The 25335-nt window shown below is 52.9% G+C and overlaps 8 protein-coding genes across 8 annotated transcripts; 4 read left to right on the forward strand and 4 right to left on the reverse strand.

Moving 5' to 3' along the window:
• Positions 1–112: 112 nt before the first annotated feature.
• On the forward strand, positions 113–2094 carry CPAR01_10321 (DEAD/DEAH box helicase; the record flags this gene model as incomplete). Its single annotated transcript, XM_060494582.1, has 4 exons — positions 113–335; positions 908–1318; positions 1370–1988; positions 2046–2094. The coding sequence occupies 4 exons, from the start codon at positions 113–115 to the stop codon at positions 2092–2094; spliced, it is 1302 nt and encodes a 433-aa protein (XP_060346764.1).
• Positions 2095–3615: 1521 nt separating this feature from the next.
• CPAR01_10322 (uncharacterized protein) lies at positions 3616–3870 on the reverse strand (the record flags this gene model as incomplete). Its single annotated transcript, XM_060494583.1, has 1 exon — positions 3616–3870. One exon carries the CDS (start codon positions 3868–3870, stop codon positions 3616–3618), a length of 255 nt encoding a protein of 84 aa, XP_060346765.1.
• Positions 3871–9546: 5676 nt separating this feature from the next.
• On the forward strand, positions 9547–9796 carry CPAR01_10323 (uncharacterized protein; the record flags this gene model as incomplete). Its single annotated transcript, XM_060494584.1, has 2 exons — positions 9547–9698; positions 9754–9796. The coding sequence occupies 2 exons, from the start codon at positions 9547–9549 to the stop codon at positions 9794–9796; spliced, it is 195 nt and encodes a 64-aa protein (XP_060346766.1).
• Positions 9797–13299: 3503 nt separating this feature from the next.
• CPAR01_10324 (uncharacterized protein) lies at positions 13300–13781 on the reverse strand (the record flags this gene model as incomplete). Its single annotated transcript, XM_060494585.1, has 2 exons — positions 13300–13520; positions 13643–13781. The coding sequence occupies 2 exons, from the start codon at positions 13779–13781 to the stop codon at positions 13300–13302; spliced, it is 360 nt and encodes a 119-aa protein (XP_060346767.1).
• A 3076-nt stretch (positions 13782–16857) lies between these two features.
• Positions 16858–18980, forward strand: CPAR01_10325 (cyclin; the record flags this gene model as incomplete). Its single annotated transcript, XM_060494586.1, has 2 exons — positions 16858–17251; positions 17311–18980. The coding sequence occupies 2 exons, from the start codon at positions 16858–16860 to the stop codon at positions 18978–18980; spliced, it is 2064 nt and encodes a 687-aa protein (XP_060346768.1).
• Positions 18981–19198: 218 nt separating this feature from the next.
• Positions 19199–19621, forward strand: CPAR01_10326 (uncharacterized protein; the record flags this gene model as incomplete). The annotated part of the gene is made up of 1 exon (XM_060494587.1): positions 19199–19621. The coding sequence occupies one exon, from the start codon at positions 19199–19201 to the stop codon at positions 19619–19621; it is 423 nt and encodes a 140-aa protein (XP_060346769.1).
• Positions 19622–20134: 513 nt separating this feature from the next.
• CPAR01_10327 (uncharacterized protein) lies at positions 20135–20311 on the reverse strand (the record flags this gene model as incomplete). The annotated part of the gene is made up of 2 exons (XM_060494588.1): positions 20135–20189; positions 20247–20311. 2 exons carry the CDS (start codon positions 20309–20311, stop codon positions 20135–20137), a joined length of 120 nt encoding a protein of 39 aa, XP_060346770.1.
• A 3328-nt stretch (positions 20312–23639) lies between these two features.
• On the reverse strand, positions 23640–24953 carry CPAR01_10328 (uncharacterized protein; the record flags this gene model as incomplete). The annotated part of the gene is made up of 3 exons (XM_060494589.1): positions 23640–24002; positions 24076–24471; positions 24528–24953. The coding sequence occupies 3 exons, from the start codon at positions 24951–24953 to the stop codon at positions 23640–23642; spliced, it is 1185 nt and encodes a 394-aa protein (XP_060346771.1).
• Between the last annotated feature and the right edge of the window lie 382 nt (positions 24954–25335).

Genomic DNA, 25335 nt, shown 5'->3' on the forward strand with positions numbered 1-25335 from the left:
ACATCTCAAGCTTCGCATCCGCAGCCTTGGGACCTTTTTCGCCGTTGCGCCTCAGTACAACGACCATTTCTTCTCCGACACTTCAATAACGACACCCCCGACAATTGACAACATGTCTGCTGAGGAGGATCTCATCGACTACTCCGACGAGGAGCTCCAGACTAACGAGACTGCGGCCGCCTCCAACGGAAAGAAGGCTGACGCTGCCGCCGGTAACGCCGTCGACAAGAAGGGCAGCTATGTCGGCATCCACTCGACCGGTTTCCGCGACTTCCTTTTGAAGCCCGAGCTTCTCCGCGCTATTGGCGATTGCGGTTTCGAGCATCCTTCGGAGGGTCAGTCCTGAGTTTATGATACCCTAACCCATACATCATCCCCTCCCCCATCAGCAAAGCGTCCGTCCATCTCGCAAGCCACACAAAGAACAAAAAGCCATCGACGTCGCCATCGAAGAAGAGAGAGAAGAAAACGTACCGAGAAGCGGGAGTCAAGTTGGACATCCAAGTTTTTGTACGGGCACTGCTCGCGAATTCACCGGTGACAGGTGGATTTATACAAGCGGCCGTTTCGGGGGAAGCGTGACAGCACCCCCAGGCTGCGCGAACACTGCGGTGTTCCCGAGTGCACTTCAGTCGGTCGGTCGCTGCTAGAGCTTTGGCTCACGGCGGTCTGGCTTCTTTTGTATCACAGTCGCGAGCGACACGGGGCGCATGCGACGCCGACGCTCGCGATTCGTGCTCTGCCCCGGTCATCATCTTTGATTGAATGATTGGCGTATTGTCGTAGTGGAGGAGGAGACCAACTCGACAAAATGGCTTCTTTGCGCAGATGGACGGGCCCTTTGCACGCCCTCTACGTCGTTCTTCTGCTCTTGGAACACATATCTAACTTCGGCGCGATCCAACAGTCCAACAAACCTGTATCCCTCAGGCTCTCCTCGGTGGAGATATCATCTGCCAGGCCAAGTCTGGTCTCGGAAAGACAGCCGTCTTCGTCCTGACCACCCTGCAACAAGTTGAGCCCGTTCAGGGCGAGGTCTCCGTGTTGGTTATGTGCCACACTCGTGAGCTTGCCTTCCAGATTCGCAACGAGTACAACCGTTTCAGCAAGTACATGCCCGATATCAAGACTGGTGTCTTCTACGGCGGTACCCCCATCCAGAAGGATGTCGAGACGATCAAGAACAAGGAGACCTGCCCCCATGTCATCGTGGGCACCCCTGGCCGACTTAACGCGTTGGTCCGCGACAAGGTTCTCCGCCTCGGCAGCGTCCGCATTTTCGTCCTCGACGAGTGCGACAAGATGCTCGACCAGATCGGTGAGTAACGGCCTCACACCCGCCGCCGACCAAACCTCTAACATCAACCAGACATGCGCCGTGACGTCCAGGAGATCTTCCGCGCTACCCCCACCCAGAAGCAGGTTATGATGTTCTCAGCCACCCTGTCCGATGACATCAAGCCCATCTGCAGAAAGTTCATGCAGAACCCTACCGAGCACTATGTAGACGAGGACACCAAGCTCACCCTGCACGGTCTTCAGCAATACTACATCAAGCTCGAGGAGCGCGAGAAGAACCGCAAGCTCAACGAACTCCTGGACGACCTTCAGTTCAACCAGGTCATCATCTTCGTCAAGAGCACCCTCCGTGCGACCGAGCTGGACAAGTTGCTGAGAGAGTGCAACTTTCCCTCCATCGCCGTCCACTCCGGCGTCAGCCAGGAGGAGCGTATCCGCCGTTACAAAGAGTTCAAGGAGTTTAACAAGCGTATCTGCGTTGCTACCGATGTCTTCGGCAGAGGTATTGATATCGAGCGTATCAACCTGGCCATCAACTACGATCTGCCCGCCGATGCCGACTCGTACCTGCACAGAGTCGGTCGTGCCGGTCGTTTCGGTACCAAGGGTCTTGCCATCTCCTTTGTGAGCACTGACCAGGACCAGGAGGTTCTCAAGTCTATTGAGAAGCGCTTCGAGGTTGCTCTTCCGTAAGTTTCTCTCAAAACTCTCAGCTTATCTTGTCAAGCCTCTAACGCATTTCTTAGTGAGTTCCCCAAGGAGGGTATCGATGCCAGCACCTACATGGCCTCTTAAGCGCGTCATGCCACAGTTTGGCAGAGGAATCTGCTGGTGTATTTTCTTGGTTCTGGTTTCGGGAAATTGCAAAATTTGGACGTGGGTGACGCACACGCAAAGCGGTCACGCAAAAGGGAAGAAATGAAGCTGCTTTTAAAGTGCAACTGAGAAAAAGTCTATCAAGCCTCTCACGGAGAGGTCTCTTGCTGTTTGTACAGAGTAGTTATCGACATGGAATCAAGACTGGATCACCACGCTCATTGTAATTGATCAATTGTATGATGTTTTTCCCACGACAGGCTCGGTCTGCGGGATGCTACGGCTTAGGCCATACTGTCACTTTGTGCAGTACTCTAGCTTCCTAGCCTGGCTTGCAGATGTCTTGTCCAGACTTGGGTGCCCACGATGACAACGCCTTTACCACGCCGATGAATGCTACCCGGCCCAGTATTCTCCGTTTGAAGTCCAGCACAATACTCGGCCTCCTTTCCTGCGAGGAGGATGATTAGGTGTAGATACTTGTGCTTTCACGTCGTCTTATGGTAAGTGCGCGCTATGTCATCGATGAAAGACTTTGCAAGTCAAGCAACTCCAGGGTCTACACCGACTGTATTGAATCCTGCCCTATCTCACAGCTTCTTGGTTGAACTATGAGCACGACGGAGCGCCAGTCCCTCAATCGACTGGAAAGCAGAGCTCATGCCTTTGAAGAGCCTCCAGGCTCGCGATGTAGCGTCTCGCCTTTGCTACATTGGAGTCTATCCATGTGTGGTCGTTATTTCACACTGACGTCGAGCGGAAGACATTCCTCAACGCTGGAGACAGCTTCGACCGTCTCCTCACTTCTTTGGATAATCGTACGGGGAGAATAAAACATCTAGAACCTCCTCTCTTCCATAAACAACGGTCTCCCATCAAGTGATTAGTGACCTCTGCAAGGTTGCTAGGCACGGTGAAGAAGTGGTTCTGGAGCAGCAACATACTCGGCAACCCGCCCACAGTTGATTTGAATATTCTGACTCGGCTCTCTACTGCGCGAAGGCCGTATCGGTGGTTGTTGTTTCTCAATACGCGGTTGAAACAGCTCTCAAAGTCGCCAAGGGAAAGCTGAGGGAAGGTTCCTCGTAGGTCTTTGTAACCATCATCGAAACAAGAGCAGCGTGGAAGTTTATGAACATAGTTGTCACTGCTTACCTATTCCACTGGCAATACATGAGAAGCAGCACTGCTTGATGGCGACTAGCCTAGACTGGTATGTCTAGCTAGCGGAGAGCTGTCAGAGGTCACGTCCGCGCTGGGACACTTCACCCGGCCTCTTTTTTGCTCTTCCTGTCAGAAGGTTGTTACGTCTCGGAGGTGTAGCAACATCTCGGAGGCCCTAAATGGTGAAGCGACACTAGGCAAATGGTAAGGGGAGGGGGCTTTGATATCGTCTCACGGCCGGCCCCTTGATAGAAATACGGTGTTTAGAAGTCGCAAGTCTAAGAAGAGCTAAGAAAGCTGATAATCGCTGATACTACGCCCTGCCTACGATGCGTTCTACTGCATAATGGTTGTCAAAGATCTTTTGAGGCAAACATTGTTTCGATACTTGATGCAGAACGGTTCAGCGTGTCCCAAAGTCATTCGACGGCTCATGCTTGCTGCGAACCCACAACATCTATGTCTACTTCTCGCAGCGTAGAGGCCCATGCCATAGAAACGCTGTCGCAAACGGCTTCTAGAGGAGGTGTTTTGTCTTGGAGCTGGGTCGTCATCACAGTCTTCCGCTATCAATTGTTGCCGAGAGTGCATTACGCGTACGAGAGCAGAGAGAGACCAGGAAAGGATCGAACTTTATGCATCACCATGTCTAGAGTCCAGTAATTGGGCTCCTAGTGACCACGCTTTGACACTATCACTATGATCACGACCTCACCACATCGTCTTCGACCTAATTTAGCACATGCTTGCCCTACTGGTCACACAGAAACGACACCATTCCCATCTGCAAGACAACATAAGGAATCCCGAGTGGGTTGCTCACGGTTCTCATTTCCAGACGCTTCTTTCCTCGCCCTGATGCGCCCATCAAAGCACACACCAGACACGAGCCCTACCATTGGAATCAGAGCCGACCAACTAAGCTGTTCCAGTAGTAGTTCAGGTGATTTCCGGTACTGAGAGCTCAGTTCCCGACGCGAATATTGAGAGACCCTTTCTTTGTAGGATTCTACCGTGTCTAAGAAGGCAACCATTAGATGTGGGAAGACCTTTTGCATTCTTCTGTTGTGCTACTAACTGTTCGCCTGTCGGCCCCCCCTGAGTCGCTCCTGGAGCATCGACTCAAAGTCTTGATACATGATTCACTATATGTAGTCCTTGCATGCTCCACCCCTTTAGCTATGGGGTATTCTTCGCGGAATATGTGACTGGCAGAGGACAGCAATTCGGGGGACTGATAATTTGGAATCGAGCATCGATGCTGTCGTGATACATCTGTCAATCTTAGGCGAAGCAGCATAGTGAGTAATATAGTGCGTGGAACCCATGACTTTCAGTGCGAGAGTTTATGTTGTTTGATTTTCATTCCTTGAGCTACTACAAGGTTTATTTATACCTTCAATTTCCAGTCTCTTTCCTCAGTATTACATGCAGAATATCGTCTGGTAGTGTTCTCCCTTGTGAGGGGAACACATTTCCCTATGATTCCCAACATGATTGGTTTTGGGGACAGCGTCACTAGTTATCAATATTAAAATCCATCTTGCAACAAAAACTTCGCTCCGCAGCACAATCTGCTTCTACGTCGCGAAGGGAGGATAGGAAACGGGTTTCATAGCCAGGGTAATCTGATAACTGTCAAGTTGAAACTCCAGCAGAGCGAGTATTGTGCACCTTTAATAACTACGGTTCCACCATCAGAGTCTTCAGACCTCACCTCGACCTCGACATGTAGCAACCAGCCTCGCAAATTTCCCAACCAAACAGCCTCAGCATGCAAGCATGTCCATCCCTCAACAGAAACCACACACCAAAACTCTGCGTAAGTATCGCAGCAACCATGGCCGTCATTGTCGAGCTATCTCATACCCTTTTCCCCTACACCAGCCCGACCCAGATCCGAAAGCCCTCCGACCGCCAGAGAAGAGAAAGCTTACATCAAGAGTCATCACATCTCCCCATGACACCCAAGGAAAACTCTTCAATCAAGCATGACTTACACAAAAAGGGACACAAATCCTCTTCGTCCCTCCACACCTTTCTTCCTCCCGCTTCCAAGCGAGGCCAATAACCCAAAGTGGCCGTCTCACCCGTCACCTCCCGAGGAACGGCCAAGCCAGGCAGAAAACACCACGAGGCCTCAAAACGACGATGATTCACATGCTTACCCGTACTCTCCCGCGCTCCTCTTGCTTCCCTCACTCTTCAACGGAATGGGTAGATAGCTAGCTAGCCTCGGTCCTGAATCGGCCTCGTTGCCTACCTGCCTACCTGCCTACCTGACTGCTAGGTAGTCCATTTATTACAGAGAATCACCAGCCGGTAACTGTAGAAAATTTCACATATATCACGAGATCACCTATGACGCATCAAAAGCAACGCAGCAAACGATGCAAAAAACCTAGCTACCATGCACCAACTCCATGTCAGGCTCCCACCCTCGATTTCCCCAATATCAGCCTTAGCCAAATACCAAAGTCAGCCTACATACCAACCAACAAAGCCTCGCAGCCTGGCCCCTCAAAAGCGGCTGAAGGACATTATACCGCCCAGCCTGCAGGACAGCCTGCCGAACATATGTCATACGTAACAAAAGTACAAGGCTTGGCCAAACGCAAGCGCCGCATACCCGGAAAGCCAAAAGCCTACTTTCACTTTTCCTTTTCGCATCTTCGTACACGGCTATGAACGTTGGCATGCTGCCGTGCCGTGATCGTGGCGTCTTCATGTTGGACTCCGCTCCGCAATGAAATGTACTCCGTAATGTATCCGTAAATGACCTCTGTAAAATCCCACAATCATTGTAATAGTTCCCCGTAGTCTGCCTGCCAGCCCGTCAGGCGCATGCGTTTTTCTTTGATAGCCTTACGTTTCCCATGTTCGTCGCAGCAAGGAAAAAAAAAACACAGCCACAAAAGGAGGCTGAATCAAGCGCGGGCAGCCAACCTACTCTAAATCTCTACGTTTTTTCTGCTTTCGAATGCTGGCTGGCTTTCCTGCTGCGCCTGCGCCTGCGTACGCGCGCCTACCTTCACTGGGGACAGCCGCGTCCGCCGTGTGCCTCGGTTACCAGCACCTGGGGTCCCTTACGAATGCAAAGACAGAGCATCGTGGACTCCGTTCGAATGCGTGCTAAAAGTGTACCGATACTCTAATTACAATTAAGGGAGAAAAAAAAAGAGGGACCCTGAGGAGCCGAGAGACTTCGTCACTGGACACAAGTCTTCCCACCGCGAGTCGTGCGCGAAACCCAAGATCTGGGGCAAAAGCATATCCGGCGGGGAGGGGACAGAGGCCAAGACTCAAAAATGGCCGCAGGGCCGCAGCGACTCCAGCAAGCTGTCACGCGGGAGCCGGATATGTGGGCGGTGGAGTCTCGGATTGCGCAAAGCGGGAACCATTGCAGCTAATCGACACGGTTTCGACAAAGAGTTCGGAACACCTTGGCCCTTTCTGCCTCCGATCGTTCGGGCTCGCTTTCTACGGGAGAGGTCGGGTTGAAAGAGGCATCGTAGGTTCAACCGTCCAGTCCAGTAACATTACCTCTTCGGACTTGTCTCCCCCGCAACGGGCCATATTTGCGGTGATAAGGACAGCACATCGTAAGAGTCATTCTCCATGACGGAGAGGATAGGTCGCTTCCATGTTGACACGTCGGCGAACCGGTGACTAAATCGCCCACGCTGTCCCTCTATCGCCGACACCGGTCCATTTCCTCCTCTTGCAGAATCCACAGTGTTCTTCCCAAACCTGAGGCCGCTGGAGCGATTACGTGCACGCGCTGCTACCTGGCGGGTTTCGACAAGGGCGTGACGGCGGTGATGCGAACTTGTGAAGTTTACACGATGCTCCGCGTCGCTAGGCTGGTCCAGCCCTGTCCCGAGATTCCCAGGGAGTCATCTGCCCGAGGCTGGGGGGGACACTTTCGTCCTCGCATTTTGTAAAACCCTATTGTTCAAGGGATTTCGCGCTTCATGACGTCTAGACTAAGACCAGAGCTGTGTGTTAGCCGCTGGCGCCCGGGGGATCAGATCTGAGATGAGATTCACGCCGTAAGCCCATGCAAGGCTACTGCTCAGCTGCCTGCGCGTGAAGAATTGCACAATGGATGAGGGATGGCTGGGCTGCCTGTTTGACAATGACCTGTTGAAGGGTTCCCATAGGCTGTCGTGCCGAGCCAAAAGGCCAATCAGTATCCATACTCTGTAGGCCCCTCCTACTGTTCCCTTGGTGATTCGCTTTGTGGTGCCGGTGAAGCTGGGGTTGCAGACGGGTGGATGACATCCAATCCATGCTGCTGCCTGGTTCAGGATTTGGGAGGAGGGGCTCCCAAAGGGCTTGGTGATCCCTCGCCCGTAACAAGTGGGTGAGAGCGGTCACCAGGAATAGACAGATAGATCCATTGTTGAAGCAGGGTGGCAAGGTGATTCGCCCATCAACTCTTCTCCGGGTCCGTTTTCCATGCGAGCATGTCTCATCAACGGTGCCCGACTAAGAGTATCTGACTGCTAAGGCTGTGGAAGTGGACGCCTCGACCTTGATTCTTCGGATAGGCCTCCGGAACCCCATCGTCGACGCCAGCGTCTCTCCATTATACCATAGATAATACCTTACGGATGACGACGAAGGTAGTCGGACTTTGGGACGTGGCTGGAATGGCCCCCAGATCGTTAGTAACGCCGCCTGCAGAGCTGAAGGGTCACGCGAGGCGCCGCTGTCGCGTCTCTCCAGTAACTCAGCTCACGGATAGCCGTGAAACCAGGCTCAAGTTCCAACAGGCTGCGCCGCTAGCGCCAAGCTGTCTGAGTGATGGCCTCGCAGAATCGAGGATCGAGGGGACGAGATGCTAGTAGGCAATCTGACTGCTCACGCTAGTTCACGTCTTGCTTACAGGAAACAAAAAGACAAACGTCCCAATCACCGACACTTCCGGGGCAGCGGACTGTTCTCCACCATCCATACCTTGGCGTGGAATACGTTTGGACTGCCGCTTACTGTGCTTGCCTCCTCTTGATGTTACTGAACAGCAGGCCGTTCAGACGACTTTGCCAGTTCACATATTATTAGCCAGGCGGGGGGGGGGGGGGGCAAAATGGGGGGGTTCCGTCCGCCACCAACAGCTTGTCTAACGCCAATATTGGCCAAACTTCACTCGCTAGCTCACCTGAGTGACGGCAAATCGCCGGCGACGAAGCGTGACTGAAGCCTAGTGGTGTAATCGCGTCCCCGCAGTTGATGACTTATGAGTAAATGGCGTCGACGAATGACAATTTCTCGATTTGACAAGCGGTGTTCCGTGGGATCACGCTGACGGAATAACGGCAGACGTCTCTCCACATGTCGAAACCTCCGCATCACGGGTCTGCGTTGCGTTTCTCGCAAACAAGTCGCTCAACATCACCATCGAGTGATGTCTATCCGTAGGTCTCCCCATTCACCAACACGCGGGGTGATCCGGGTGGGACGTTCAATATCTCCAGACTCCAGATTCCCGACTCCAGAGGGCACGAGGAGATCACGGAAAGGGCTCCTCGCTATCGCCGATGTCCGTAAGCGAGCCATATCAGGGGATATTTGTATCGCTGGGCCTTAGTCATGCTGAAAAAGAGCAAGATTGTCGCTCAGATGAGCTCTCGGGCATTGCTGAAACCCAACGCAATTCCCGTCAGGGGGGATCATCACCCCATCGTGCCCATGTGGTGTGCCAGTCGAGCTAGAAAGCCGCGATCTTCTCGAAGCCTTCCGCTTTAGACCGCTCGAGGCCCTTGGTTGGCCTGGGCCAACCGATTCTTTTCAGCAGGCAACCAAATTTTGTCTCGGTGACTCCTTTGGTGTGTCGCACTTTGTGTATCTGAAAACCAGTATGGTGTGTTGTTCGAGATCGAATGCGCACCATCAGCGAAAAGTCTTCATGGTCCGGTGCAATGTCGAAGCGAGTTTGACCGAAAGGCTAGAACGGCGTGTAGCTGAAAAGAGTCATACGAATATTGGGTTGCGCGCCGCGCTGTTCGAACTTCGAGGCTTGAGCTGTAATCCAGCTCACCGTTTGCTTGAGTCGTGTGCATCAGCCGCGCGGCAAACCACGGCAGCGGTGTCATGCAACTCGCCGCCATCGTTCTCCCTCAATAGTAGCAGCGTGTCTCCGTTGAAACCATCGTGATCATGATACAGTCATAGCATAGGCCTTTGCGAAAACTCCTTATCTCGTGGGCCGAATCGAGCGAATCCGAGAATCTAAGGGGATGCGCAAACGAAGCCTCGCTTTTCATGCCACGGCGCTGTGGAGACGCAAGTCTTCAAGCCGCCACATGGCAGCAAGATCCTCAGGTTCGCGAGCTGTGCCACATAGGAGAGCATCCCTCTGCTACTTTGATTTCTTTTGTCGAGGCTTTGAGACGTATTGAGAGCATGAGAACCCGGCGTGTCTGGCCAGCTAGAGTTGACTCATCGAGGTAATTAGATGGCCACGTATCGGCGCTCATTGGCCAAAGAAGATCACGTATCACAGGAGGCTTAGGATGTTAAGAGCCTACTCGCGATCCCGTACGAACTGGGAAAACAACATATGTGCCTCTTTGCAAGGCGCACGCAAGTCTTTGGCTTCACGAGGGACATCCACAGTCCTCCGTAAGACAACGAACCTGTTGCACGGAATCCGATCATGTGTACGGATATCGTAGAATTCCGTCCTTGCTTGGAGAACAGATCTCCACGCTATCGTTCTGCTCTCGGAGTAAGCTCCTCGGGCGAATGAGATTTCGGACAGACAACGGTGAGAGTTTGTCCAATGAGCGCCAGCTGTGTGTTCTTCGCCCCTCTTTATCTCCCCTTCATCGACGCTGCCCTGCCGCCGAACGACAATCTGAGTTCGTTGGCCTGCATCCAAGACGGCAATGCTGGACAGATTGAGGACAGCCCTCCAATGAAGGTCTGCCGCGGGGCGGAGCGGGGCTGGCTGCGACGGAGGTGTGTGACATGGCAATACCAGTAAAGCTGCAGGCTTTCCTGCAGCTTGCAGCTAGACCGAGTGATGCCTGCGAACTGCACAAGGGGGCGGTGGCCAGATGACGGCATTTCGAGGCAAGCAGACTCGAATCTTCACGTTCTCCCTCCCCCCTTCAGCAAACTTGATGCCATTCCCGGCCCCCAACTTCTAGAAGATTCATAGCTATGAATATCCGTTGGTGGGGAGAAGTTGTGAGATATTTGAGGGAGCATATCATCAACCCGGCCATTTATGGTGTACGCCCGGAGTATTGCTTGACAAGCCTGACAAGGTACTTGAGGAAATACTGGGCAATGATGCCAAAGCTTGCAGGTTCGGTACGAATCGGAACAAATCTCGTAGTCGCCGGGGTTTAAACTGGCGGTCGGTCTCCCGCGCGCCCAGCCGTCTCCATTTCTGCCCAGTACAGAACCACGAGTGCAGTCCAGCGGGCGAGACGAGTCGCTACATGTAGCCCATGTATTGAACTGAAGAAGCCAAGACCACCAGGCGAATGAGCAACAGCAGCCGCCCAGGACCTTTGGCACTGATTGGCTGCTTGTCTCTCCCGCAGCGTTTTCCGTATACTTCTTGACAAACAGAGTGCTCCCTGTCCTGTGTCCCCTGTACTCCTTGGCCTCTTGATACTGACACTTTGCTCTGATGCTCCCCTCTTATCTGGGGCCAGGTACTTCCAGCAAAGTATAGAGCATCCATGGTCTGCTTGGGTGACTTGTGCACATTGTGCACCTTTCTCGCAATGAAGATATGCAGCGTGTGGGGGTTTAGCTTGAAAGTACTGCCTCAGGTCGTTCCAACATGATTGACCTCACAAAAGTGTATCAGGGTTCTCGCCTGGGATGTTTCGAGGCATCTATTTGAAGGTCAAGCAGGTGTAATGTGTTTGAAGACCAGGCAAGAGCCATGCTTCGCAAACATTTAATATTATTCTCTATGTTTAAGGAATGCTTTGAAGCGTGAATGGCCTTGTGCTTATTTGCGAGACGACTGCGTCTTTTTAGAAAGGATGCAACGTGCAACCACGTATGAAGTTGATAGACAAGACGCGCAGACGGGACCCTCGGGTCGTGGAAGGAGGGACAAGATGGCAATATCGAGCTAGAGGATTATCGAAGAGTGAGGCTTGGTCTGTGGATCCAAGATAGGTAGAGGATACGTAAAATGAGATGGATGCTGGTGACAGTGTGGCTGAATCCACCGGATGCGATCTGTTCCATTGTCCCCGAGACGTCCGTGTTTTGTGAGAGTCCAAAACCAAGTTGGTGCACCCGTATCACTGTAGCTTATTAGACGGCTGACAAAGATGTAAACTAGGTAGAGCGGCTGAGAAATCGCCTCTGAGAAAAGGAAGCGCCGGAGACGCGCAACTGGCATGCCGTGGTCCGTAAGCGTCCCGTCGAGCGTCTCTTTTGACCTTTGTAATTCAGGAACAAAGCTCTGAACCTGAAGCGGAGTTCGTGGCGGAATCTGAGGGGGCGCACTTCGGTATTTCGGGGCTTGAGGAACCACTGAGTGTCACGGGAGCCCGTCGTCGGCGGACAAGTTGCAGCGCGGTATCCGTACCCAAGCTGGAGGATGAACCCTTTCTCAGCGACAGTTTGTCATGCTCCAGGCTTGCAAAGACCACTGAGCCACTGGGGTTTGGGCTCTGAGTGTGTATGAGGTCACTGTCTAGGGAGGATTCTGAGGACCCTAGAACGACCCGTCCAGAGGCCCATCGTTCCTGTATGGATACCTGATGGAGCTCAGGTTGTCGACCTCGGCAGGAAGTTCCGTCGGCTCTCGATCAGTAGTCCGACAGCGAAGTTGGGGTGATATCATCGTTGGACGCGCTCTACGGCATTTCGGTGGAAGAGTGCTCGCGATGGTAGGGGCTGACGCCCTTTGAATGTTGCTTTGACTTTGTAAGCCGAGCCGCAGTATTCATACACTGAGTACTCCGTATGCCCCATAAGTGGTCAGGTCAATGTCTGCATGGCCGTGTAAACTCAACTCGATAGCCCATCGAGATTCGCCAACAGCGCTGATTGGAGCTGACGCTTTTGTGTGGTGCGTGCGCGTGTCGGTATCTCTCGTAGGTGATTTCTGGCTGTGGCTAAGGTAATTAGGAGCATTGCGGTTGGCTGGCTTGCTTGCCCCGATTCCCCGAGCTCTCAAAGGGTGTGTGGTGGCATGATGAGACAGGATGATGGCACGCAATCTCTCTCCCCTCGAGATATTCCTCTGGATCAAAGCTTGGTTGTCTAGTGGCGAGACTTTGGGCGACACAACAGCTGTTGTCAGTCGATTCTTCGAAGATTGTCGCGTGTGCCGGGGGTCGAGTGGGTTCGCTTGCAGCTCGCCGGATTAATAAATCGAAAATGTTCAAGGCCAATATCTCGTCGAGACCAGACTCGTGATACCCTCATAAGCACAAGCCGTGGCATGTTCATGCTTACACGAAAGACACGGCGTGCTTCATCCCCAGGTTGCAAGGGTTATCGAAGGTCTGTGTCTCTTTCTCATCCTGCAAATCTGGGTTTGTCGTCTGGCTGTAATTGCAATAACCAAACAAAGGTGGCGCTATAGCTGGAGCAGGTGTGGATGGGCGGAAGAGAAAGGCATGGGTAGGTCGTTGCAAGAGGGCGTCAATGTCTGCAAATTTCGAAGTCCACGGCACAGGATGAGGATTGATTGCGATGGCGTGGCGGAGGGGGGGCTTGATGGTCAACGATGACTCTTTCCCCCCCTCCTTGCCTGCGCTAGCATCCGTGCCTGCCACGCTGCCTTACCCCGGGGGGCTCCTTCTCTCTCCTGCAAGTTGCAACTGCACCTCAGTCTGCTCCTGCCTGGCCGGCTTGGGGCTGGGCAGCAGCAGCCATTCAGCGGTGCAGCTTGCCAGAAACCACAAAGGCTGGGCCACTGCAGAGGGTGTGTTGCTGCCGCACACGAGTGGTTGAGAAGCCATTTTAGGCTTGGCGGGGCTAACCTCAAACGACATGGCGTGGAACAACTTTGACCAATCAAGAAGGAGGTTACGACGTGAGCAGCCACTTGGCGACGGAAGATGCCAGAGCCAAAATAGTCGTGCAGAAGATTTGACGCAGGCCGTGAGGGGATAGCGAACTTGGGAAGAGCTCCAAGCTCCAAAAGCTCAGGCACCGGAGCAGAAAGCCAGACAGACAGACCCCAAGGTTGCTAGGCATCAAGGGGTGGGATGAATGCTGCATGGAACGAAATGGAAATGGATACCTTACTTTGCAGTACGGTACACAGTCTACCACAAGGTCACAGTGCCGTTTGGTCTGGTTGGTGGCGATGGAAAGTTCGGGCATCATCTCGGGCTTTTGGGCCGGGTGGGAACAGAAGCAGAGATACCTGAACGGTCATGGGCATGAGAGGACAAGCACCGAAGCAGGTAGGAACGCAGTTGATGATTGAGCAGTTTGGGGCCTTGGCCAGAGACAAGCAGAGAACAGATAACGACCTGAGGATAGCAACACTGGAATAGACACATGAGAGGTGGGTAAAGTGGAGTTTGGGTATGCAGCTATCAATATGTGAGAGAGTGTGAGTAAGAGGAGGCAAGGGCATTTTGGGGGCATTTGGTGTGTGTGTGTGTGCTGCGTGAGAGGTGTGTATGAGTAGCTGGATGAGTATGAGTAATAGCAGTAAAGATGAGTGAGGAGCAGCGAGGGAAAGACACACTCGCTTCCAGATGAGAAAGAGAGGTGGATGAGAGTGTGAGTCTGAGAGCAATGGAAAAAGAGTGGAGACGGTGGCTATTTTTTTTTTGGTTTTCAATATGCCCTCCACCCCGGGAAGGAGAACGATGCGACCCACTTTGTATCACGGTATGGGCCAATGAAAAGACACGCGAAGAAAAGACAGTGGTCGAATGCTGAGACTCGCTGGGTGTTCCGGGCCCCGGCTGCATCCTTTCTCTCAGGTCTCCCCTCTCCCCTCTCTTTTTCTTTCCCAAGGAAACCGAGTGAGGTGTGAGGTGAGGTGAGGTGGTAGTGGCCAGCAAGAGGTCGGTGCAAGGCAATTGCAAGTGGCAGCAAGTCCCCATCTGCTCCTTCCCACCAACCCTTAGGTACCACCCTTCCACGCCTTCCAGCCTTCGAATCAACGTGTGCACAAATTCCCAGGTTCCAGTTCCCAGTGGCCCACACCAGTTTCCCATACCAGAATCCAGTGTCCGGTACTTGTCTCCATGTACCTTTGCCCATCCCGTCCAATGTATCTTTTCCCTACCGGGCTTGCTCTTGCCTGTATCCGTACCGTCGCGACGACAGCAGGGTCAGAGTGAAAGAGAGAGTAGGAGAGACCTGCCCGTGGAGTCTGGCTGGGTGTGTGAGTGCTCCCCCAGGCATTCAAAACTATCGCCGCGCCCACATCGCCGTGCACCTATGTCCTCCCCCCTTCCTTTTCCTTTTGATCCATCGAACAATCGCCATCGCCATGTTCGATTCCAAGGTCTAAATTTGTACGACAGCGACTCTCCGAAGTCTGCTAGACGTGCCTCATCTCGGGAATCCCTGGGAAGAGACTCTAGACCAACTCTCCGCTTATTCCTTTGTAAACTTGCTTTCTGGGTCGTGTAGCAACACGTCTACTACGCCTCTCACTCTCTCCTCTCACTCCCATCCTCGCCAGCAGATCAGTCACTCACCGTGTCCTAATCTACCGGATCCCTTCATCCTCGCCTCCAAGAGTCATCTCGGCCACCCTCGGTCACGTTACTCATCGAGCATCACCGCGACACATCATCATCATCCTCAACAACACACGACAACCGCCTGACCCTCGCCATTCCTAGGCTTCCTTGTTTGCAACCGCAGCGGCATTCACTTGTTCCTTGCGGCTAACAAAGGCATCAACCTACGGATACTTTCCATTTTCGGCAGAAGCTCCACCACCAGCAACAACCATCACCATCCAGCCCAGGCACGCAGGCTTTCAATCCCTCTTACGCTGGGATATTTTGAGATCGGATTAAGGCTTCAATAGAGTCATACGCCTTTCTCATCATCACCCAACGGACCCTCTGCTGCCTACCTGCCTACCAGCGTTTTCACGCAAGCTCCTTGTCTCTCACAGTTACTCATTTTCCTGCCTTTCAACCAAAAAATATCTCTCCGATACCCTGCAACTATCTCATTCGGCTCTGACACATTATACTCATTCCTTTTTAATCAACTTGCCCCGGCAATATCCACGACAATAGCTCACACGACGATTACGACTCATCTTTCAACCTGGCTTCTCATCAGCTGACCCAGCATCTCCTTCGCCACACTCCTCTGTAGTCGCCAAGAGACATCTCCATCCGAGGGACTCAAAGCACTGCCTGCAAGGTTAGTACCAAGCCCAGTTTGATTTTCTGCACAGCATTTCCCTCCCAGCCCAGCACCAGCTAGCACGAACACGTCAAACGCCGCAAAAGTGGATGAGAAGCAGCATGAGTGAGTGAGAGAGTGAGAGTCATAGAGAGAGAGAAACAGAGAGACAACGCTACCTATCCGGCCTGCCTGTCACTCTTCTCCCCTTTGCCTCTCCTGGTTCTCGAGAGCGATCACGCACTCAACCGGACCACTCTTACCCACCCCCTGTCCACCCCCGGGGTCTCCTTCTCGGCCTTCCCTAGGCTGCCACTGCCACTGCCACCTTTTGCACCTCTCAATCACTCTCTTTCCTTCCCGCGCGCACGCACTCACGCACTTTGCACTTTCCCCTTCTCCCCTGTGTGGTCCCCCCCCTTCCATCTTCACACCTGTCCGTCACTTGGAGCCACCTGCGTGGGCGGCAACCCAACCAGGCTCACCCCCCTTCGCCACCCCAAACCTGAAAGAGTCATCCACACCCAATCTGGGGCCCTTGAGCCAGACTTGAGCCACCCAAAGGGTCCTCCGACTTCGTCACGCCAGGCCAAGTCGCCCCTCTGAACACGTTCGTTCGAGATACCACGGGCGGCGCAAGGCGAAAAAGAGTCACACCTCATCCCACCTGCTTGGATATAACCTCTCCTCGCAGCCACACTTGGTCCAGCGCCTTGCCTCCCCTCACCTCTCCCCTCACTCTACCCTTCCGACTCCGACTTCGCCTTCCTTTAATCAACCTCACCAACTCTCCTCTCAACCCTTAGCCACCCTATCATCACTCACCTATTATACATCTAATATTATACACTTCATCGCATCGCATCAATGGTGGCTCTGCAGTAGCTCACCATATAATCAGGACCTTTTAGCCCCTCCTATTAGATGCATTAAACATACGATGCCTCTTCGAATTACAAAATCTACTCCAGTCGCCCGTCTTGTTTCGTCTTCCGGTTTGATCCTTCGTGTAACGTCGGCTGTGGACATTTGCGTCTAAAAGCCGCCACCCCTATCTACGACTCTCAAAGACTTTACAACAGTAACTAGTAGCTGTTGTGAAGTTGCGCGTTTCTGATACGGTATCACGATCTGCTCATACGAACCCTTTCACGGTTTACCCGGTTGACTTAGCTTGACGGCGACTGGAGGAATCACTCCCATATCGAAAAACCCCCAAACGCCAAATACCCTCCGCCACTTACATCCAAGATGAAGTACGCCACCGATGATTCGTCGGCTTTCATCAGCACCTACCAAAACAACACCTACAGCTCCTCCCTCGAATCCCTGACCTCTACATCGTCCGGCTCGGTTTGGTCTGCTGTATCCTCTCAATCATCTACCTCGACATCCCCCACCAACACCTCCGACTCCGATTCCGCCGACGTATATTGCTTGTCGCGACCCTCGGCCGCATGCGACACTGCTGTTAGATTCACAAGTCCCTGGCCTAGACAACCTACTCAGCAAGCCGCTGCTGCCATTCCCCAGGAGCTGCGACAAAACCCCAGACGAACCAGTGGGAGCGCTACCCGCTCTGGAGCACCCCCGACCCTGGTTCGCCAGGCTGAGCGCAAGGTCAACTTTGTCGACAACCTTGTTGGTAAGCAGTATTGAACATGTGTGCAGCCGCCCAGTCTCCTAATCCAATCGTCACTCTAGATTCTTCGACACAGATCGTCGAGGCCATCTGGCCCCTTTCCTCAGTCGTATGTCGTAATGAACTCGGAAACAAGGCGGTGTTGCCGCTGCGCACCTTCATTCAGGAGACCCTGCGCCGCTCCCGCACCAGTTATTCCACCCTTCAGGTTGCGCTGTACTACCTGATTCTGATTAAGCCCCACGTCCCGAAGCACGATTTCACCATGGAACAGCCCGACGACAAGCAGGAGTGCCGCGCACTTCAATGCGGTCGCCGCATGTTCCTCGCCGCTCTCATCCTCGCCTCCAAGTACCTCCAAGATCGTAACTACTCTGCCAGAGCCTGGAGTAAGATTTCCGGGCTCAACACGGGGGAAATCAACCAAAACGAGATTGCATTCTTGCTGGCGGTCGACTGGAAGCTGCACATCACCGACGAAGTCTTCCAGCGCTGGACAGAAATCGTCTTGAAGTACACCCCTCCGTCCCCTCCCGCTCCCGGAACCTCCGCCCAATGGTATGCGCAACAGAGCTCGAACTGGAAGATGGTTATCCTCAAACTCAATCCCGAGCTGGACAACATCGAAGGCTTGATTCCCACGGCGCACGTCGCTCCCAGCTCCCGCACCTTGTCTCGTCACCGCACCATGCTGCCGGCGGCGCAAGATGTTTTGGCTACGACCGGCGCTTGTGGATTGGGGTACGACTCAGCCGAGCTTACCCCTACCCCGAGATCCTACCAAACCCCGAATATTATGGAGCCTTCCCCGGCCACTGTATACACTCCGGGCCGGCTGGCTCCCGCTCTAGGGTTACTTCCCACCCCGCGTCTGACGCCCCAGTCGAGCGGATACAGCACTCCTGCCGTGGGTGCTGCATCCCACCTCAGCAAGGGCAGCGCGATGGGCCTCGCCATGGCCCAGGCCTCATGCGTCAGCGCAACCCAGTGCCTCGATCGCTGGCCTGTTGCCAACACCTCGTCTCCTCAGGGTTACTTCCCCGTTCGTCGTTCTTCTCTCGCCACTTCAATCTCAACCGCGTCTTCTCCCGAATCCATGGTTTCTGATACGTCGCGCACCTCTCGCTCCTCCTCCATCTCATCTGCCTCCTCACTGGTCAACGCGCCGGCCCCTCTGGGGGTCCAGGCGCGATTCCGGTCTGCGAAGCTGTGCAGTGAGAGGTCAAGCTTGAGACCGACTATCGCCTCGGTTCCTGAGGACTACGAAGAGAATTGCATCACCTCTTCGCCTGAGTCTTACACCGGCCCGGTTGGCAGACTCTGCGAAATGTCGTTGGATACTCCTTTGGCTCAGAGAGAACGCGAATTGGATGAAATGACGCATGATCCCGCGAATGACGCCGCACGGGCACTACAGGAGCTTCAGAACTACCGTTCCGACGACTCTACTCCTACTGCGATGTCTTCCCGTAAGCGCGCTCGAGGTGTCTCAATCGTCGACAACTGCCTCCAGGAGAATGTTCGGGATATGCTCACCGGTAACTACTCGGGCAAGCAATGGACCCAGGATCTGGTTCGCCCTCGCAACAGCCAGATGGGCACAAATGACCGTGGCACCCCTCGCAAGCGCGTCTGCTGCGCCAGCGAGGCTGCTCCGGCTTACGAGGCATCAATGCTTCATTCAATCGACGGATACCGCGGACCGGGCATGTGGGAGGGAATTCTCAACTGAGCACATCGTGCACACCTCCCGAGATACCCACTGGTCAACAGTTGAACACATCTTGACCTTTTTTGTGCAATATCCTCCATTTCCTTTGTCAAAAACGAAATCAATACGGGGCGGCGGAATACGGAAAGTGCTAATGATACCACCTTGGCGGTTCATCGAGTCCTTAGAACAGCTTAGATGGCGTCAAGGAACGGCACGAAAAGCGTGATAATCTTTGCATGCATCAACAGGTCAAGGCATATGGGGGCGGTGGATGGCGAAGAAGCTACTGCGGCATTTTCGTCGCGTTTTGTGTTTGTACGATCACGCCGAAGAAGAGAGTTGATATGCGTTTTGAATTTTCTTGCGTTTTTTTATCGGGTTGGGAATCGAGCTATCGCTGGTTCTCAGGCTATTTGCACTCTGGGATTTGGAGACGACAGGGTCTTCCGCATCGAATCGCCCGCGATCAGAGTTTGGGAGAGTGTGATTGGGCGCTCGATGGGAGATCCGAAAGGGGCGACCAAAACGAGCCATCAAGAAACACATCACCTCACTCGCTGAGAGCGGCACCTGTCATCCGCCGCGGTTCATCGGATATGTTTTCATCACGCAAAAGCGCATGGAAACGACACGGCACGTGTTACTACAACTTCACATGAAAGCGATGAAGCTATACTCGAGAGATTCATAGCTAGCTTTTCGACCACGAGACATAAGTTGTTGCTTTGTCTGGCCTATCAAATCAAAATCTTACCAGATTTGGAACCGAGTTTTCTTCTGTGTACCTTTGTGCTGGAAACAGCCTTGTTGACAACGTGCTTTGTGAAAGCAAGTACCTTTGGTGTACTTGCGAGTGCTTATTCATTGAACGGAGAGCTTCCGATGACTGCTAATACGGTGACATTAGGTGCCTCTTACGTTTGACTGTCAGTAGTCGAGCCAGGCCTTTTGATACGGAGCTGCTACCAACGTGTTGACCGTGACCAAGCTGCGGACCTCAGTCTGACCTCAATCAACCGTCCGAGACGGAGCCCGAGACGGGGAAGCTTGATGCAACAGACTACAAAAAACCGGTTGATTTTTCTTTGACAAGCGTTTTGACCCATGAAAAAATGACGAGATGTCATTTGGTGGCAGCGCGGCGGTTGCTGCTGCTGCTGCTGCTGCTACCACTACGAATACCTTAACGCCCGATGGTTCGTCGGCGATAACGCGGCGCGCGGCCGGCTTGGGGGGGGGGGGGGTTGTCGAAAGTGAGCGAGCGTGAGAGAGTGTGAGTCATACCGCACCGCCGCCGCCCGTGGTCCCGGCCTCCAACGACACCACCACCTCACCAGCGTCACCACCATTGGCGGTGACCGCCGTCCAACCGATGTTCGGTGGTGGGTTTCCCGCTTGCCGGTTGAGGAAAGTCCAGTATGGACTTTTGAGCAATAGATTTTTTTTCTTTTGCACTACCCTGGTCACGCATCAGGCAGGGGGCCGCCGGGCAAGGTAGGTCTTCCGATACAGGTTTGTCATGTGAAGTCTGGTTTTTGTTCTTTTTTTCTTGTAACAAGACGCTAATGAGTGGCTGACACCCGCATATCGGTGCTTCTTCATTCTTCTATGAGGACTAGCCAGTCTCTAGTCTGGGAGAGGCCATGCGTGAAACGGTCCCAGGAGCCCGTTTCGGAGGTTTCGGGAAGGTGATGGAGGGATGATTCAGCATGATGTTGAATTTTGTTATGTCACGGCTGCTTACAAAGATGGATGAATAGTGAGAGTCACTCACCGTTTTACCTTTCACACTTTGGGCTCCGGCGTGAGGGAATGCTGGTGACTAGTGTTATCCGCGTAAGAGGGGGATGGATTCATGGAGCAAGGGGACGAGGTATGTCACCGAGTGGTGGAACGCATATTCTGGGAGGCGCTTATGGATTTCACGATTTGGGCGGCGGGTTTACGTGCCCGATGAGAAGGCCTTACACGAGGGTTCTTGAGGGCCTTTGGTTTCCTTGGATCAGAATGACGAGTGTCTTTCTCGTTTTGGATGGCGAGGGGGGCGTGGTTCTTGGTGTCACGGACTTACGATGGAGCTCGAGAGCTTGGAGAGCCTGAATTCTGAGGTTTTCTTCACGATGAATGGCTCGTTTGGGTTCGTCTTCGTAGGCAGACAGGCAGGCAGCCAGTCGTGTCGTGGATGGCGATGATGGGGGGCCGGGAGAGGGCTGTTTCGTCACGTTTTGCTCGACTGCTTGGACCCGTAGGCCCGTTCTACCCGCATCGCTCTCAAAGACGGCGAGGATACAGGCCGTGCTGATCTTCTGAAGAGTTTTCGAAGGTTTGTTGGATGACTCTTTTCGGATGCGAAAGGGCGTCAGATGTCAACTACACTCGATCAGGGACGCCGAGACGAGGGGCCGGGGGAGCTCCATGATCTGTTTCCTAGTGGAAACCAGTCATCGGTGTAAGTGATGCCTTTGCAGTCGGCGACTTTTTTTGGGGTTTTCTGATCCGGATATCCCGGTGCGGTAGGTCTTCCCGTTCTGGCCGCCTTGCTCACTCAGTCAGCGCCCATAGAAATGTTTTCCTACTTTCTACGTCTCTGTTTCTGTGACGGAAGTATCGAAATAAGGAGAGGGGAAGGGGGAAGACATGACGGCCGGCCTGCCCGATTCAGCTCGCCGAGTGGAGAGGGGTTTTCCAACATCTTACCCTTCGGTGAGATGATTTTGGGGTCAATCAAGTTGGTACGGGAAGAGAGCTGCTAATGCGTGCGGCGCGGATACCGGAGGAGCCTACCTACCTTATGCAATGTATCCGTATGTGTTTGCAGATGTGTTCCTGCCCCGCAGGCCGGGCGGAGTAGGGCGGGGGAGGCACCGAGAGATCCGGCGGTTGGGAAGTGAATGGGTATTCCAGAATCTTGGGGATTACGGAGGTGTTTGACTGAGTTGCTCGAGGGGGGAACGGGGATCTTCTGATGGATTGTTTATGTCATGTCGTTTGCGCGCACGCTTTGGGGCATGGAAGTAGATGGGCTTGGATGCTTGATACCAGCAGCAGGAGGGGTGATGTTCGAGCTCGAGTTTCCTTGCTGCTGATGCTTATACTCTTGGTCAATATCAAACCTAGAAGGTGACGATGGTATGTTTTAGTATGCAGTAAAGGAGCGAGCTTCGCAAGGCAGGTGTGAGTCTATCTTGCGTCTTCTTGATGCGAGGAGTCTTTAAAGGACCATTTCAATTCCAGGGTACCTCTCATTTGGCTTACTCGCTTCTCCTCAAGTGGGCAGTTTTCCTCGGGGTCGGTGGTTCTCAGCTAGGCGGCCCTGAAACCTTGTGCTTGAGAATCAGAATGTAGCACTCAAGAGAATAACGGCGTTAGCTTCTTGGACCTTTTCGAAAGTGTTTCTCCTAACCATTGCTTCAACTATTGGGGAAGGTTATATGTACTTCGATCTTCGTGAGGTGTTTGCTCGACTTGTTTCTCATGCCTCCATTCAATCCGACAGAAGAAACGCACTAGATATTGTTGCCTCACTAAAATGTGTCTCTTGAACGAAATAAATCTAGTGCAAACACATGTGGAGTGAGGAACAGGAACTCACATACCTTCTATCCAACAAAATCATCTCATCCAACGAGGAAAGAAAGTAGGGCAATAGAAAGACTCTTCTTCCTCTAGGTATCCGTTTTGGTAAACATCAACCGACCAGTTTACTATCAAAAACCCTTAGGACTGCAAAAAGCAAACGCCCAGCTTCCACAACCGGGAGAGAGCTCCGCAACATTGTGGTTCCCTCGCCTCCTTTGACTCCCAACAGACAAACGACAAAATCGACTGCGCCAAAAAAAACTTGCGGCCCAATTCCAAAAAGGAAACATATCCAAAAAATGCAAAAGATTAAGCAGTTCTCCCCTTCCAGAATCGAACTAGAGACCTTTCGATGACAATGTAACCATTACAGTCGAACGTGATGAACCAACTACACCAAGGGGAGGATCGGAGCTATTGCTCCGCTCGGTGTTGGAGTCTGTCGGATGATAGCAATCCTAAGTACCTCTTCGCCCCACACCGCCAAATCTTTGCGACAAATTCCTAGAGGAGGTCCACAGACATCATTTAACGCAAGATAGGAAAATCTTGGTCTACAATATCCTGCCCGTCTCATTTTGCATCCAAGTAAACGAAGTGATTGTCTGTACCCCTCTGCCCGTGCTGTCACCAGCAAGCGGTTTCTTGGTACCACACATTCGATGTAGTCGTGATGCATAATTAAGCAGTTCCTCAACGATGCTAACCTTACTGCTACCTTCCTAGACTTTTCGGGGTGCATTTAATCCAATTACTTTTTTTGTTTTCGAGAGAATTGGCTAAGTAAGGATAGCACCAGTGACAATGATGGCAATGACAATAGGATGTAGGGACGTGAAGTCAGCGGATGTCCATGCCGCTCACTATGACAGTTTTGAAGCAGGCATATGAAAAAGCTGATTCTTTTTTGTATTTTGATATCTCAAACTCAAGATCCCACTTGGCCCGGATTGCCAATGCTCATCTTGTCTCACTCGTCGCCCATACACCCACAATTACATTACAATAGGCATGTAAGTCCCGTAAGCTCATAAGTCATATGCAACACCAATGCATGCTTTTCAATCCACATAGGCTGTTCCCTTCCGTCTGTACTTTTCAACGATTCCGCGGCTGAGGTAGAAGACCAGCAGCCATGATCGAAGACGGCGCCAATCGATCGTGGCGGCTAAGTCTTGATGTAAGCAGATCGACCACGCGGCGATGGTACTCAATCATCCGTTTCTCAAGTTCAACGAGCTCAAACAGAGGCCCCGCGGTGCTGCGGGCCCTCGCAGCTAGCAGCCGACCAACTTTTTCGTGCTCCTCCTCGAGAATCTCGAGCGGCCACAGCGACGCGTTGTCTTCCAGTGCGTGCGAGGGGAAGTAGTCTTCCACCAGGAGGAGCATCTCGATCAAGCGGCCGTCTAGGTTGCCAGGACTGCGATGCGTGACGGCATTTTGGAGGCCGACGCGAAGAGTCTGTGTGCGTGTTAGTAAAGTCCCCTTTACACTTGCTGCAAGTACAATGCTTTTTGGCTAGATGCCAACTTACTTCCCAAGTCTGAGTCTCTGGCTGAATCTTGGCGCCGCCTCTCCGGAGCCAGAAAAGAAGCCTCTGCTGCTCGAGCGTCCACGGGCCGGTGAGAATATCGTCTGGGATCGTCGTCTTTGGGTGTACATCGACGTAAAAGTCGAGTGCCGGTTTGGAGCCGTTGAGGCCGTAGGAGAGCCAGTCGTATTCGAAACAGCCGCGGGAGTCAAAGTGACCGAAGCCGCCTAATCGATCATGTGGTGATTCGAGAGGGTTATCCTGCTCTGTATCTTCTTCGTCTTTCAGGCCCACGTGGGAGTGCGAGTACCACCTGTTGCGAGCGAAGCGCCAAGCCCAGACCTGTCGGGCCTCAAAGATGATGTCTACGTTGATCCATGGACTGCTCAGTAGCGAAGACTGGTCATAAAAGTCAGTAAGATGGAAAGTTTTCCTGCGGTGGAATTGAGTCATACCTGAAATTCAGAATCACCTGGGAATAACTCAGGGAAGCTCTCATATCGCCATAGTCCTCGCGCGTCGTCTGCGGCGCCTTGTTTCAAAGCCGTCTTAATCACTCGCTTATCGACACCAAACCAGCAGTCCCAGGTCGGATGGAAGGCGGCGATGATGATGTTGACAAGAGTAGATCGCCCAGACAGCAGAGCGCCGATGCGCGGGCTGCAACGGGGGAGATTGAGATTCTCACTGAGGATGAATATATGCTCGGCGATCTCAAGGGGAAAGTTCTGCTCAAAGAGCGAGAAGCGTTTGGCGACTGGACGACTTGCAAGGCGTGACACCCGCTTCTCCGCCAGTGATGATGATGATTCCTTGGTCTGTGGTTTGGAGGAAGCGGTTTTGCCACGCTTGCCTCGGACTTTGATCGGGGTCAACTGCATGATCTGCCCATGGACAGACAGCCACCTTTCTCCCCGTTTGCGCGCTCTCTCGCTCTCTCGTATCCCCAGACGGTCTTTTATCTCTGTGGTCTCATTTCAGAGATGAGAGTCGAAAATAATTGCCGAGCTTGATAGACCTTTCTATGAGAGGGGTATCAATAAGGATGGTTTGAAGAAAAAGCTGAAGCTGAGGTAAGAATGGTGTAAGTGAAAAACCTTGTGCCTCCAACTATCAAACCTCGTCGGGACTTCAAAGGGACGATGCGCTCGGCAGTTGAGATAATATGCAAAAGAAGCCAAAGAGAAATACTGCGGCCAAGCAGGCGTGCCAGATTGATTGCAGATATTCTTGCCTCCCCGTGAAAACCCTTCAACAAATGCC

Source organism: Colletotrichum paranaense, assembly GCF_030867605.1.
Source record: "Colletotrichum paranaense strain IMI 384185 chromosome Unknown Scaffold_8.1, whole genome shotgun sequence".
NCBI lineage: Eukaryota > Fungi > Ascomycota > Sordariomycetes > Glomerellales > Glomerellaceae > Colletotrichum > Colletotrichum paranaense.